The 14,233-nt window shown below is 36.3% G+C and overlaps 1 protein-coding gene across 1 annotated transcript; it reads right to left on the bottom strand.

The window, feature by feature from the left end:
* Nucleotides 1–661: 661 nt before the first annotated feature.
* LOC123551703 (uncharacterized) lies at nt 662–13,050 on the bottom strand. The gene is made up of 5 exons (XM_045340811.2): nt 12,956–13,050; nt 9,314–9,455; nt 7,355–7,466; nt 6,046–6,121; nt 662–4,360 (listed from the first exon to the last, which is right to left on the bottom strand). The coding sequence occupies exons 1-5, from the start codon at nt 12,987–12,989 to the stop codon at nt 2,001–2,003; spliced, it is 2,724 nt and encodes a 907-aa protein (XP_045196746.2). The 5' UTR covers nt 12,990–13,050; the 3' UTR covers nt 662–2,000.
* Between the last annotated feature and the right edge of the window lie 1,183 nt (nt 13,051–14,233).

The following is a 14,233-nucleotide window of genomic DNA, read 5'->3' as shown; positions in this document are numbered from 1 at the left end:
AATATCAATCATCAGTCCACTAGAGTAGTCCATTCACTGCTGAGGTGTAATAGGAAAACAATGAACAACTTGAATCATTATTTCATTAGTGTCTGCAGACTTTATGACCCTTCTACAGGTAAGGCCATTAAAAACCAATTAACTACTTGGAGGGCCATAACTCACTCAAAAATTGTTGAACCAGTCTGTTTTTTAGAGGGGCACAACTAGGGTACCAATATATCATTCTGACAAAGTTTGGTCAAAATCCATCCCCCTCCCAGTAGTTTCTGAGGAGATGCGATAACGAGAAATTGTTTACGGACGGACCACGGACGCAGAGTGATTTGAATAGCCCACCATCTGATGATGATGGGCTAAAAATGGTGATACACCCAAAACAAACAAGTTATTCCGCCATTACAACTTGACGTAGCAAAAATAAGCCACATGTAGTTGACCGCTATTAATTTCAAAGGATGTCTAAGCACTTGTAATGTCTGTTGCGGGGAAAATTACGGGTAATTTTAAGATATCAGTCACAGATGTATAATGAATGCATTTATTAACGTGGAAAAATTGTCGTTTTTCATGCATTAATGTAAAGGTATAAGAAAGACTGACACAGGTTCTTGTGGTTAGAAATGAACTGTTCTGTTTAAAAATGTAGTATTTATTATTATTTTGAAAGTTTCTGAATCAGAAAAGTCTTAAGAAAAACACTTTTCAGAACAATTAAAACTAACCCAGAAATTTGACAGAAATGTGAACCATTTCAGTATAACAATGTTCCCTTGACCCATGATGCTATATTATTATTTTATTATACCAGATTTATATAGCGCACTTTTCATGATCAATTTCACGTTCATAGGCGCTTTACATAGTTCAAATATATCGGGCTGCTTAATGTCGAACATTGTTAGCTTTCTTGTTAGAACCACTGACTTTGTAAATCTATCTCTATATACTCCATAACGCCTCTGATGCACAAAAATCTGATATCAGTAATGAAAGTCCTGTGACCGGTCAATACATATTTTTGTCATTAATAGGTAAAATAAGACATAATAATCATATAATTATGTTTTTATTCTATGTTTGTGACTCAAGATCTGCCAGTGCACTGCCTTAATATTTCTAAACAAAACTAATAATAATTAAACACGAATGATTCCGATGTACACGGTTTTGTTTATGTAACTTAATACAGAACTCAAATAAGAATCAGAAATTGTCTTTGTAACAGCCGCATTGGTGATTAAATCAATTAAAATCATCTGATAATTCCACCGCAGTAGCCATAATTTCTGCATGTTCCTACATTCTCCCACTATCATACTGTTATCATTATAAATGTTTACAATGCATGTTGTACAGATTAGCACTGTACATTACAAAACGTATTTATGAATGAACCAAAATTGCCAGACCTAATGTGTGTGTGTGTGTGTGTGTGTGTGTGTGCGTGTGCGTGCGTGTGTGTGTGTTCAGGTTTTACGTCTTTTTCAATAGTTTCTCAGTCATATAAACGACGGTGTCTACTTGTAGCAGTGAGCACAATGCCCAACTTTTTAGTGCTGCCTCACTGGAATATCACGCCGTAGACACGTGGCATGACATCCCACCCAGTCACATTATACTGACACCGGGCTGACCAGTCCTAGCACTATCCTCTTAATGCCGAGCGCAAAGCGAGGAAGCTGCTAGTACCAATTTTTACGTCTTTGGTATGACGCGGCCGGGGATCGAACCCACGACCTCCCGCTCTCGAAGCGGACGCTCTACCACTAGGCTACCGAGGCGGTTGCCAGACATAATATTGTTGAGTCAATTATCACCTGCGATGTCTTGTACCAAGTAGGAAGGACCGATACGACGTAGATCCCGATCTGCAGTAGTTCATAGTTTCGTTTAAGTTATTTTTGTTAGATGTTTTGCCTAGGATTCCACCTGTACCTTGTATTTTACATAAAAGTGTTACAACTATATAAGTCTAATCAATATGAACCTTGCTACCATCATATGTTATCGATCAAATTTTTTACCACGTCCAACTTGACTGTGTTCGGTGGTAGTTTGTCAATTGCGTTCACCAAAACATCTAATGTAGCTTCATCCTTTTTATCCTGGTCCCAAGTCCGAAGCATTTCATAAATTCTCATAGCCGTTCTCTGATTGTCCATCTCTATATGTTGTATAGCTACTTCATCAACTTCTAGTAGCAGTCCAAATAGTTTCCATTCAGATCCTATGGCGGAAGACAACAAAGCGAATTCTTGCTGCGATAATCTACGTCGCGGTACTACTTTGTTAGTAATCTTATACAGAAACCATTCTTGCAATATACGGTCAATATGAAGGCTTTCGTGTGCCAAATTGTCTGGACAGCAAACCTTTTTCAAGGACTGGCTTTTCAACATTTCAAGGTCATGAGTTGCTTTACTTCCTTTACATTTGTGAAGACTGTGTTGGCATCTTACAGCAATCTTGAACGACTGGACCTCAGTGACGTCAGCGCTGTTAAGCTTTCTGAATTCATTCTTGATAACGTTTTCAACAAATCGACGAAAGAAGTCTGGAACTTCGACAGAAATCTTTTCCCCTGGGCACATGTGAACAACGAGCAATTCTATTGTATTTTTCACAAATACAATTGCCCCTGCATAGCTCAGATTTAGCCTGTACACTCCTGCATTTTCAAACAGCAAATTGCATTCTTGAAAGTCAACCACAGACCAAGTCCCTACCGCTGCACCCGTAATCCTTTGAAATACTGTTTGTACCACTGCTTCATTGTCAAATTCAAAAACAAGTGAAACTGAAGTACAGTTTCGCCCTTCCAAGAATGCTTCTATCTCGTTGTGCCTTGATTTTCTCAAGAAACTCGGTACTATGAAGTAACCCAGAGTTGAAACATGTTCAGATTTTTCATCTAACTTCAGTGCTTCGGCAATGATCTTATGTCTTTTTAAAATGGCAATAAGAACATCTCTGCATTTGACAAATCGATTTTCAGCATCGTGTCCCCAAACAGCCTGCAGGAGGTCTGGCTCCAGAATTGCATGTACAGTAAGCTTTTGCCACAACGGTCTCAGGCTTCTATCGCTTTTGCAAAATTTACCAGATGTAATGATGCATTTAAAAGCATCAACGATAAAGATCGGATTTACAACGACATACTCCGACAGTTCGCCTTCATCAAAATAGATAATTGTGCCTCTTGCATGGTGGAACTTCAGAAAAGATTTTACCTGATGAGCTGAACCTATCGGCTGATCCATTCTTTTGTCTATTTCTATCACCTCCTGAAAAGTTATGATGTTTTCGTTTTTTCTTTGTTTCAATTCAAGTTCCAGAGGTATCCAGCGAGCAGGTATCACTTGCTTATTTTGTCTTCCTATCTTTATTATTGTCTCCCTAAGACGATCTACTTGATCATCAGCCAGGTCCTTTCCTGCAATTGCAAAACACTCGGGGCAGATATGATATCCTAATTTACGACCATCGAACATTTCCCTGATACTTTCGAAATATTCATCAGCCTCATTTTCATCTTTTAGTTGATCTTTATGTGTTCCAACCAAAATGACCTGTGGATGTGTAGCATCTCTGCTCCCGACATAAGAATGAACGGAAGTAATCCAAAACTCAATATAATCCTTCATAGATTTCACTAAAGGATGTGTACCGCCAGGGTAGTCCTCATCGATTACTGGGGAATCAAGCCCTTTATGCAGATCAAACACCAGTAAATAAACTGCATCTCTTGTGTGGAATAGTTGGTGCGTCGCATAGAAAACGAACTGTCCGCCAAAGTCCCATAATGATACCTTTTGCGTCTTTTCATCTTCAGTTAAATGCAACTCCTGTTTTAACTTCTGAAAGAGTTTGATATCAATACTTGTCTTGGATGGTAAATGATTTGATTCACTTTCACTTCGGGATGAAGGTAAAGAATCATTACTCATTGAACCTGCTGTTTCAATATCTGCAGAGGGACTAATTCTCGAATAAATAATTTCTGATACGTTCTCACTATCAGAACCTAAGGATGGCATATTTTCCGAAACATTAATCATTGCAAGTCTTTTTAAGCTTTCGTACTGTAAATTTTCATCTTGCAGACTTTCCCATACAGCTCCATGTTGCGTACAAGCAACATTGTGGATATCTATGCCGTTTGTACTGCATATTCCTTCGACATCTTGTGCTAATAATCTTCTTGCCAACGTAGTTTTTCCTTGTCCATAACATCCTATTATCATTAATCTGATTGTCTTATCTTCTTCTTTACCCTCTTTGATAGCAATCTCATACTGCTTCTGTGTTAAGATGTCAAGATCTAAATCACTTTGTTCCGAATCTGAAACATCCAGGCCTGAAAAAGCAAAAAGAATGTCATAAGTCCATTAACTTCAGTAAATTTTCAGTGAATAACCCTTTGAATGATAAACGGTATTGTCCAGATTGAATGATGGACGAGTCCATTTTAAAAATTATCAGGTTAAAATATTGCGTTTATATTACAGTTCAGTAAGTTACCAAGAAGGTATGTATTACTTACTTCTTCTCTTGATATTTCATTATAAATTGTATCAAAAAATGAATTAAGTGAGCTAAATTGGGCAGATCAAATGCTGGGATTAATACAGGTCAAATTTGTTGAATATCGATCAATCAGTTCGCACGATTAAATTATAATATAAGTTTTTTTAACGTTTCTATGCAGAAAACATTACAAAAACGACCTTAAACTTTAATATATTTGGTAACTGAATGCGAAACTTCAATAGATTTGGTAATTGAATGCGTCGTTAGAATAATCACAATCAACTGATATGCCAAGATTTTAGTTTCTCTCTGAACTATGCCAACTACATTTTCTGCATTGCAGGAACCTAAAAATGACCTAGGCGGCTGTGCTATATGTATGATTCCTTTACTAATTGATTTAAGGCTTAGGCTGGTATCTTGCATAAAGACAAGGATGATAACTGAGTTAGCAACAAAGGAACTAGAATGAAATCTAAACATAATATAAAACAGGTTATACATATGAGCCGCGCCATGAGAAAATCAACATAGTGGCTTTGCGACCAGCATGGATCCAGACCAGCCTGCGCATCCGCGCAGTCTGGTCTGGATCCATGCTGGTCGCAAATGGTTTCTCTAATTGCAGTAGGCTTTAAAAGCGAACAGCATGGAGCCTGACCAGACTGCGCTGATGCGCAGGCTGGTCTGGATCCATGCTGGTCGCACAACCACTATGTTGGTTTTCTCATGGCACGGCTCATTTTATTGACAAAATGGGCACAGACTGTTTCGAAAAGGTTTGGCAAGAAATAATTTTTCGATTGTTCCATTAAGGCGTATCTAGCTGTACAGCTTAAGAAACTGAAAATAAAGAAATGCAATTTCATAACTGCAAAAGAATTTATTCCAAAGTCTCCAAGCTCAGCCCAAATGGTGTATGGGAAGTCCTGAAAGCACAACTACGGAAGCGTACTCAAAATACCCTTAAATGGCTTTAGATAAGACAACTGGAAGGCACTAGACCAAATAACTATAAATACAACTTAGGTCTTTGTCTAGCTCTTTGGAGAAATATTAAAAACACTTATCTCAAATCCAACGTTTGTTACAATGAAATATAGATCATAATTCATAATTTTATATTTACATTCTGTTCAAATATAGGTTGAACACATACTGCATTAAATTAATTCGTTTGTTAATTGTACCAAATAGCATAGTATTATTACCAGTCAAAAGAATCAATTTAATGTGTTACGGCAAAAATCACCAAACACTGCATGCGAGTTTGATCTCAGATTGAAACTTGGGTAGACATGCTTGGTTGCAGATTAATGCACTGGAAACATCTTAGTGAAAACATGTAACAGCTTTGCATATATATTTTGTTTGTGTTGATAAAAGCTGGATTTACTATCATTTCTAACTTTCTGACTTAGCTTTACAATATATATCTATATGTTATAGTAGTAACATAAATCTCTGTTTATCTTAATTCACAAATTTGACAACAGATGAAGTTTTTCCTACCAAAATCACTAAGGGTAGCGGCCCACGACGTGATCTCCTGTTTCACCAAAGTGAGGATCATCAAATCTTTCTTATACTGAAAAGAAATAAAAACTTAATACAAATGCAAGAAACAGCGTGAAATCAATAAGGGTCGTCTGCTGGTCATGACCAATCTCCACAACAACTTCCATTATCCTAGGCCTAAGCATCCTTGAGTTATTATCCAGAAACCGTTTAACTGTTTCGGGTCACTGTGACCCTGACCTTTGACCTACCAGCCTCAACATCAATAGGGGTCATCTGCTGATCATGATCAACATCCCTATCAAGTTCCGTTATCCTAGGCCAAAGCATTCTTGAGTTATCATCCGCAACCCGTTTAACTGTTATGTGTCACTATGTCCTTGACCTTTTATCTATTGATCTCAAAGTCAATAGGGGTCATCTGCTGGTCATGACCAACCTCCCTGTCATCTTTCATGATCCTCGGCCAAATAATTCTTGAGTTATCACCCGGAAACCGTAAAAATGTTCCGTGTGACTGTGACCGTGACCTTTGACCTACTGATCTCAAATCAATAGGGGTCATCTGCTGGTTATGACCAATCTCCCTATCAACGTTCTTGTTCCTAGGCCCAAGCGTTCTTTGGCTATCATCCTGAAACGGATTTGTCTACATACAGACCGACCAACAGACCGCCCGACCGACCGACATCTGCAAAACAATCTACCCCTCCTTCTCTGAAGGGGGCATAAATATTACACATGAATTGTAATATGTAAAGAAGACACTTTCTAGGAAACAGATGCCTCTGCTTTTTGATGTGAAGACACAGAAATATTAGTCCTGTGAGCAATAGTACTTTAACAATAAGTTTAACTGAAATCCATTAAAAACTGAGGAAGCAGTCCAGGTCACAATGTTGAATAGTATTGGTGTATAAGTGTACCGGTATATCCAAGAAAAACTGACACTTTTAATATTGCTGTATTTATGTCCCTTTAGAACGAAATATATAACGAGGGATATTCCAGTCTCTACAAACCGGAAACAAAATGATGAATTCAGAGGTGAAAACATTTAAAATAACTAATTGAGGAGAGTGATAGAATCTCAGTATGAGTGTAATTACATGGCACAACAACAGAGGAGCAGCCCAGACAGGATTTCATATTAACACACAGGTCAAAATTTACCAGCATCATTCATAAAGAAAACTGAACCATAATTAGCCATATTAAAGTATGCGCAAAGTTATACTTGGTTCTGATAATTAACATTAAGTTTCATTCCAATACCGCAATTTATGTATGTTACTAGGATTACCTCTACTTTACATCGCTCTGGATACACTTTTCCTGGTAATCTATTAACTTTATGACGATAATTCATTGTCTTTCCATCTTTTCTCTTAACTTTTGCTTTCATTTCAAAGCCCCTGAAATTAATGAAAATGTAAAGAACTAAAGTCATACTGAGAACTAAACTGATGAGGAATCTATCCTGCGAAAGCAGGCTACAGTGTTTGAAATAAAGTAATTCTTAGTAGAATGAGGTGGCAACGTATAATTGATAAATTTTCTAAATTATTAACTGCTAAAGATAAAGTTTCGAGAAACTTTATCTAATGTCGGCTTTGGAACATGGCATTCCCTGTTTGATATTCATCCTTGTGTGTTTTCTTTTTTTATAAATATAACAATAGCTATCCGCTATTTTCATCAACAAAAACGAAATGTTTAGTCATAACTAATATCTATTCCAGCACAACTAAAAATGATCTGACTTAAGAATTTAAAAGTACATAAACGATTTCCCATCCACAATAAAGTCACAAGTCCGTCTCTTTGTCGATCATACTGTTATCTATCTTTCTATCAATTCTTCAAATGACAGTAAAGTCCACATGAAAGATCTCAACAAGACAAACAACAGCTGTCCGTAAGACAGCACGCTCGACTTTTTTCAGTGCTTGACTCTGAATTAGAGCTTTGCAGTAAAAGGGGCATAATTCTGTCAAAATTCAAACCAGGGTTATGGGGATTGTTTCTCCTGGTGTAGACTCTGATAGTAAATGGCTATTTCAAGTTTAAAGTAAAAAGCTTTTATAGTAACACAGATATTTGACTTTATTGAAAACTTTAACAAAGATTTATTTATTTTTTTTTATTTATTTATCTGGGTTTTACGGCACACCAACACAGTTTAGGTTATATGGCGCCAAACAGGACTACACATTTTGGTTTCACATCTCATTTACATCGAAATAAAAACATGAGGTATGGAATTAAAATATGCATATCTGCTGGAATCACAGAGTTACAGCAAAACCAAGTGTTAAAACACTATTAGTCGCTTTTTACGATCATGCAAGGGTAAGGCAGCGATTCCAATTCTTTTCATACACAGATCGTCCCAGAACCACATGGGGCACTTTAACAAAAAAGATCTAAGTTAAAAAAAGCTAAGTTAAAAATAGGCATATATCTATCAAAATTCAAGTAAGAGTTATGTGGATTGTTTCTCCTGTGAAAGTGAAAGTGAAAGACTGTGAAAGTAAATAACTATTTTAAGTTTCAAGTCAATAGCTCAGATAGTAACCGAGACTTAATTAAAAAACTTTGACCAACGGCAACGCCGACGCCGACGCTGGGGTGAATGCAATAGCTCTACATTTTCTTCGAAAAGTCGAGCTAAAAATGAAAACATGAGCGGGACAGGGACTTTAATCCTTCCAACACATAAAAAAGCATCAAAAAATTATACCTACCCCACTGACATAATATTATTCTAGAATCTTTCAAAATATCTATCTACAGACAAAAATCATTAGAATATCAAACTCGGCTTCATAAAATGAAATATCACAGCAAACATCCTAAGCACACGAATATATTGCAGCTGGAATATGCATCTATCCTCTAGTACCTATGCACTCAAGCAAACACGAACAAAATAGCAATGGTTCAACATCGTGAACTCCCGATGGGCTGCAATTGATTCTCACCTCTCTCCAGTGATACAGAAATGCAGGGAAGAATGGATTGGGTGCTCTCTTTGAAGATGAAAGAGTAGATTCCCATCCAGTAATGTTTTATAAACTCTATCATCATCTTGTTGCCTTCGACTTTCAAAGAATACCATCACCTGTTTAATATCATTTATAATTTATGTCTTTATTTTAGAAAACTAAAACTGACCCATTCTTTCTATTATTTAAAACACGTGCGGGTATACTGTGATCAAGTTCTGTCAGATAAAATCTTCATATATTTGCTTACTTACCATGTATCAAACTTCACATCTACTTCTGATTCTCCAGGTTTGGGTTTAACACCACCAAATAAGGATTTTTGAACGGTGAAATGAGGTACTATAATTGATACTCTTACGCGATCACCTATCTCTTCTGTACTGACTGCTACAGCTAAAATATAAAAATGAAATATCATTTGCAAGCATTTTCTGACCTTTACCGAGCCTCATTCAGATTTTACACAGATTTGTGATTTGGAGCAGAGGCCTTAACAATTGAGAAAATATGCCGTAAACAGCTTAATTAGGAATAAATGTTTTAAATTAATAAATAAACGTTTCATTAACATTTTTCGAAATAACTGAAAAACGAAAACTTAAAAATTTTAACACAAATCTCTACTTCAGTTCTTTTCACCTGAGCGCTCATGACAACTTGAGTACATGCAGTGGTGTAGCTGGCCTCAAAATTTTGACATACATTGGCGTAGATGGTCTTTTTTCAGTTGTAGCGGAGGGATGTTAGGGACTGCCTATGCCACTGCGGAAGGGATGCCTTTTTAGAATTTTAAGATACATTTGGGCAAGTTCTAGATGCATCGTTTGCAAGGTCCCTTTATATTGCATTTTCGGTGTGTTTAGCTTTTTAGTTTTCTAAATTATCTGTAAGCCCAGGCCTGCTATGCTTAAATAACAGCGGCTACGCCACAGAGCCATGCACATTTAGCCTATAGTTTTTAATGCCTAGCAAACATTAAAATGTGCTTTCTGTTACTCAAATACAAAAAAGAATAAAAAAACATAATAATAAATGTAGTAATAATATACCGACTGATCCAATATATCAGTGGAACAGAACTTCACTAGGCAGTATCAACATTTATGTAGATATTCTTCAGGGGCATCACTGTTAGTTATTTGGGGGTCGTTACTAGTATTTCGGTCGGCTTCGGAATAAGTTTCAGACGTGTGGGTGAATTGGTGTTAATTCTGGGGGTGTCAGTGTTAGTTCTGGGGGCGTCATTGTCAGTTCCACAGGCACCAGGGTCAGTTCAGGAGTTGCCGGAATTGGTGTCTGGTGTAGTTCTGCTAGGGTTGAGGGTGCTGGGTCAAGTGGTTATTTGGTTCGAATTAAAGCAAAGGTTGTTCTTAAATTGCATTCTAGGTGCGCCATAATAGTGTCCTACAAAGGGTAAAAAGGCATTTGCACCAAAGTGGCACTATTCTCATAGAAGTTCGTCAATATGTCATTGTTATGTTTAGGTTGAAGAAGCATACATCTAGTTGTATATATCTAAGTCACTTGCTTGGTTCATGACTTGCGACTGACGTAGTTGTCTCAAGCCTGATGACACTCAGTCGACGGACTTGGATTGTCAACAGACAGCAGACCTGATTGAAAAATTCATAGGATATACTTATCAGGATCAGTCTGCTTTCAAGCTTGACTTTCTATGTCCCCTATTTATTTATTATAGTGTTTTCTATGCTTGAAATATTTACAAAAACGAATAAAGCTACAGATATGTAAGGTTTAAGAAACACATGTAATAAGTGTCAAAATATTTTATGTAAAATTCATTTGCTAACACCCTGTGTGTAGTTTTCTTTTTCAATTTTTAACACTTTCCCCTTGCGACCAAGTACCATCGCATATGTATATAATAATTATTAATAAAGGCATATGCAATATTTTGTTGCGTCACTGCGGAAAAAATGTTTAAAACGGAAAAAATGATTAATTTTCATATTTCAGTAGAAATGAGAATGAGAAGTGTCTACAGAGTCATCTTTCTGTTCACAACTTGTAAAATTTTGTCGAATATCAGAAATGATCTTTAACTATCTTTATTATGCTATTTCAAGAAGTATTTCGGAAGTCTAGCCCTAGGTCAGTTTTTATTCTTAAAACTGGTAGGCAATCTGAATAGGAAAAGGTCCGAGGTCCTTATACATCATTTAATGTACACTTCCCTGGCATTTCTTAAAACTGGATTTTTTTCCGCACTGGTATCAACGCAACTTACTACTGTCCCTTGCACCCATAAGGCATACAGACACTAAATAGAAAAATGGCGCGAAAAAAAATGGTAGTCGCATAATGGCGGATACAAATAGTCCTCAGTTTTTTCGCTGTGTAGAGCTATTTTCCTTATTTTCTTTGCAATTTTTTTGGTAAAATCACATGACAGATCTATGCTTGACATGAAGATAGCATTTTGATCATGAAATAACACCATGACAAAATTTTTCATGGAAACTTAGATCATACACCACCAGTATAATTTGGGGTCTCATTTTTTAGCTGATTTTGCAGTTTGTGTGTTTGACTGAAATTATTTTTCTTGCATCAAACATGACCCCCACTTTTCTTTTGATTTTTAGTTAGCACTGACAATATTCTTCAAGAAAATGCAAGTTACAGAAATTTAAAATGGGTCCTGATGTGTGCTGCGGTCATTGGAAATAGGTCAATTTTATATAGAATAAAGAACAACAACTATTTAGTGTGTTATAACCTATAAGATGACATTGGTAAAAAATGAAATCTGGCCAGATAATGGTGGAAAGGGGCTAGTTTGATTAGAATTTGATAGAAAATGACAAATAAATGGCAATTTTGTTGAAAATGAGGATAAAACCCAAAAATATCACATTTTCACTGTTTTGGGTGTATTTTTTTCATAAACTGCATATTTATAGGCTACTGATTGCTATTTTCTGTCCATCAGAGGTAAAAGTGAAGATATATAACAGTTTAAATGTGTAATTTGCATGCAGATCAGAGAAGAAAATGTCAAAACAGGGCAAAACAAGGCTGAATTTAGGGTAACTGCTTCAACATTATGTCGCGACAGCTATTTTTGACAAAATCTGACGCTTGGTCTTATGGTACTGAAAATGCCATAAAAACCTGGAAACTGTTGATATCAAGCTAAAACCTTGGATTTCTTCATGCATTTGGGTTTCTTGTACATTTCAAATGAAATTGGCACACTGTCAGAGAAAAAAGTTTTTCTTATAGGCATACAGACACTAAATAGAAAAATGGCGCGAAAAAAAATGGTAGTCGCATAATGGCGGATACAAATAGTCCTCAGTTTTTTCGCTGTGTAGAGCTATTTTCCTTATTTTCTTTGCAATTTTTTTGGTAAAATCACATGACAGATCTATGCTTGACATGAAGATAGCATTTTGATCATGAAATAACACCATGACAAAATTTTTCATGGAAACTTAGATCATACACCACCAGTATAATTTGGGGTCTCATTTTTAGCTGATTTTGCAGTTTGTGTGTTTGACTGAAATTATTTTTCTTGCATCAAACATGACCCCCACTTTTCTTTTGATTTTTAGTTAGCACTGACAATATTCTTCAAGAAAATGTAAGTTACAGAAATTTAAAATGGGTCCTGATGTGTGCTGCGGTCATTGGAAATAGGTCAATTTTATATAGAATAAAGAACAACAACTATTTAGTGTGTTATAACCATAAGACAGTGTGGTAACTTTTGACCGTCGCAGACCCTTGTATAGAGCTACGCTTTATGATATTGATTAATGTTAGTATGGCGAGTATTTTGTTTCATAGTGATGACATATTCGTGCAAATTAATTTCATTTAATTCATTTCTTCCAGAGTAAATTAACTATCTTAAAATTACTTACGGCGTATAAATGACCCTTCTTCCAAATATTCCATCTTAGGATGCTCTGACCTGCTTCCGAGTATATTAACATCCGGGCATCTTGAATTACCAGCGCGCACCTGTTAGGTTACAACACACTAAAATACCTGTCCTTTTTTTATTCTATAAAAATTGACATAACTACTATCTGTGCTTCAAAATGACAATAAAGGATTGAAATTCTTATCATACAATATACACAAAAAATACTGCATAATACATGTACCACTTAAACAATGTACACGAAAATTCACTTCATAAAACCACCTAAACAATGTACCCAATTACTTGGTGATACAAACATAGTCTTAATATATCTTCGGTAAAGAATATAAGATAATTTCAATGGATATAGGTGCAGTTGGGAACATACGGTCTCGAGAGAACCTATTTAAGGCAGTAACGAGGCTGTACCGAGTTACCGCTTAAATGTTACCCGAGAGCCGGATATTTCCATCAGCACTTATACAGACAGTGGCAGAAATCTTGCATACCATTTTCAAAAAAATAATATTAAAATTAAAATCAGACGAGTGACTTGCTTTTCAGAACTACTTTCGTACAGCAGCGAATTTAAACAACGCACGGGAAATCAACTTTCGTAAACAGGAAAGACGTCATTACGTTTCAAAGACATAATTGAGCCGCGCCATGAGAAAACCAACATAGTGGCTTTGCGACCAGTATGGATCCAGACCAGCCTGCGCATCTGCGTAGCCAGGTTAGGATCCATGCTTTCAAAGACTATTGTAATTTGCAAACCATTAGCGAACAGCATGGATCCTGACCAGACTGCGCAGATGCGCAGGCTGGTCTGGATCCATGCTGGTCGCAAAGCCACTATGTTGGTTTTCTCATGGCGCGGCTCATATAACAATGTTTAGTTCCAGTTTTGTTTCAACACTTGCACGTAATGTTATGTGTTTTTGATAAACTTACGTTATTTGAATCGAGAAATATACTATAAGGAACAACGAGGAATTGTCGAGGTACTGGATTTTTATTCCGATTTATTAGATAAACTTTAAATTACTACATAAATCTTCTAGATATATCTAGTTTGTAATACGTCATTTACAGCACGAGAATCATCTAACACCCCAGTTTTCCCGCACCGGTGAAATACCCGAAATCCCCGTCTGGTATGCAAATAGATGTAAGAATAATTAGATGAAGCAAAACTAATCTATACAAAAATATATACTTAAACAAAATAGTAAAAAAAATCATACTCAGCACTAACCTATGAACAATTTTA

This window comes from Mercenaria mercenaria, chromosome 4, assembly GCF_021730395.1.
Source record: "Mercenaria mercenaria strain notata chromosome 4, MADL_Memer_1, whole genome shotgun sequence".
Classification (NCBI taxonomy): Eukaryota; Metazoa; Mollusca; class Bivalvia; order Venerida; family Veneridae; genus Mercenaria; species Mercenaria mercenaria.
The sequence above is the reverse complement of the archived record's forward strand: the minus strand, read 5'-3'. Positions and strand labels throughout refer to the sequence as shown.

Bases quoted from the DNA above. Each gene is read 5' to 3' on its own strand.
- LOC123551703 (XM_045340811.2), bottom strand. From the start codon at position 12,989: ATGGAATATTTGGAAGAAGGGTCATTTATACGCC. The intron at 7,467-9,313 runs GTAAGTAAGCAA...CATTAATTTCAG, and splicing joins GATGTGAAGTTTGATACATG to GGGCTTTGAAATGAAAGCAA. The intron at 6,122-7,354 runs GTAATCCTAGTA...ATTTCTTTTCAG, and splicing joins CAGAGCGATGTAAAGTAGAG to TATAAGAAAGATTTGATGAT.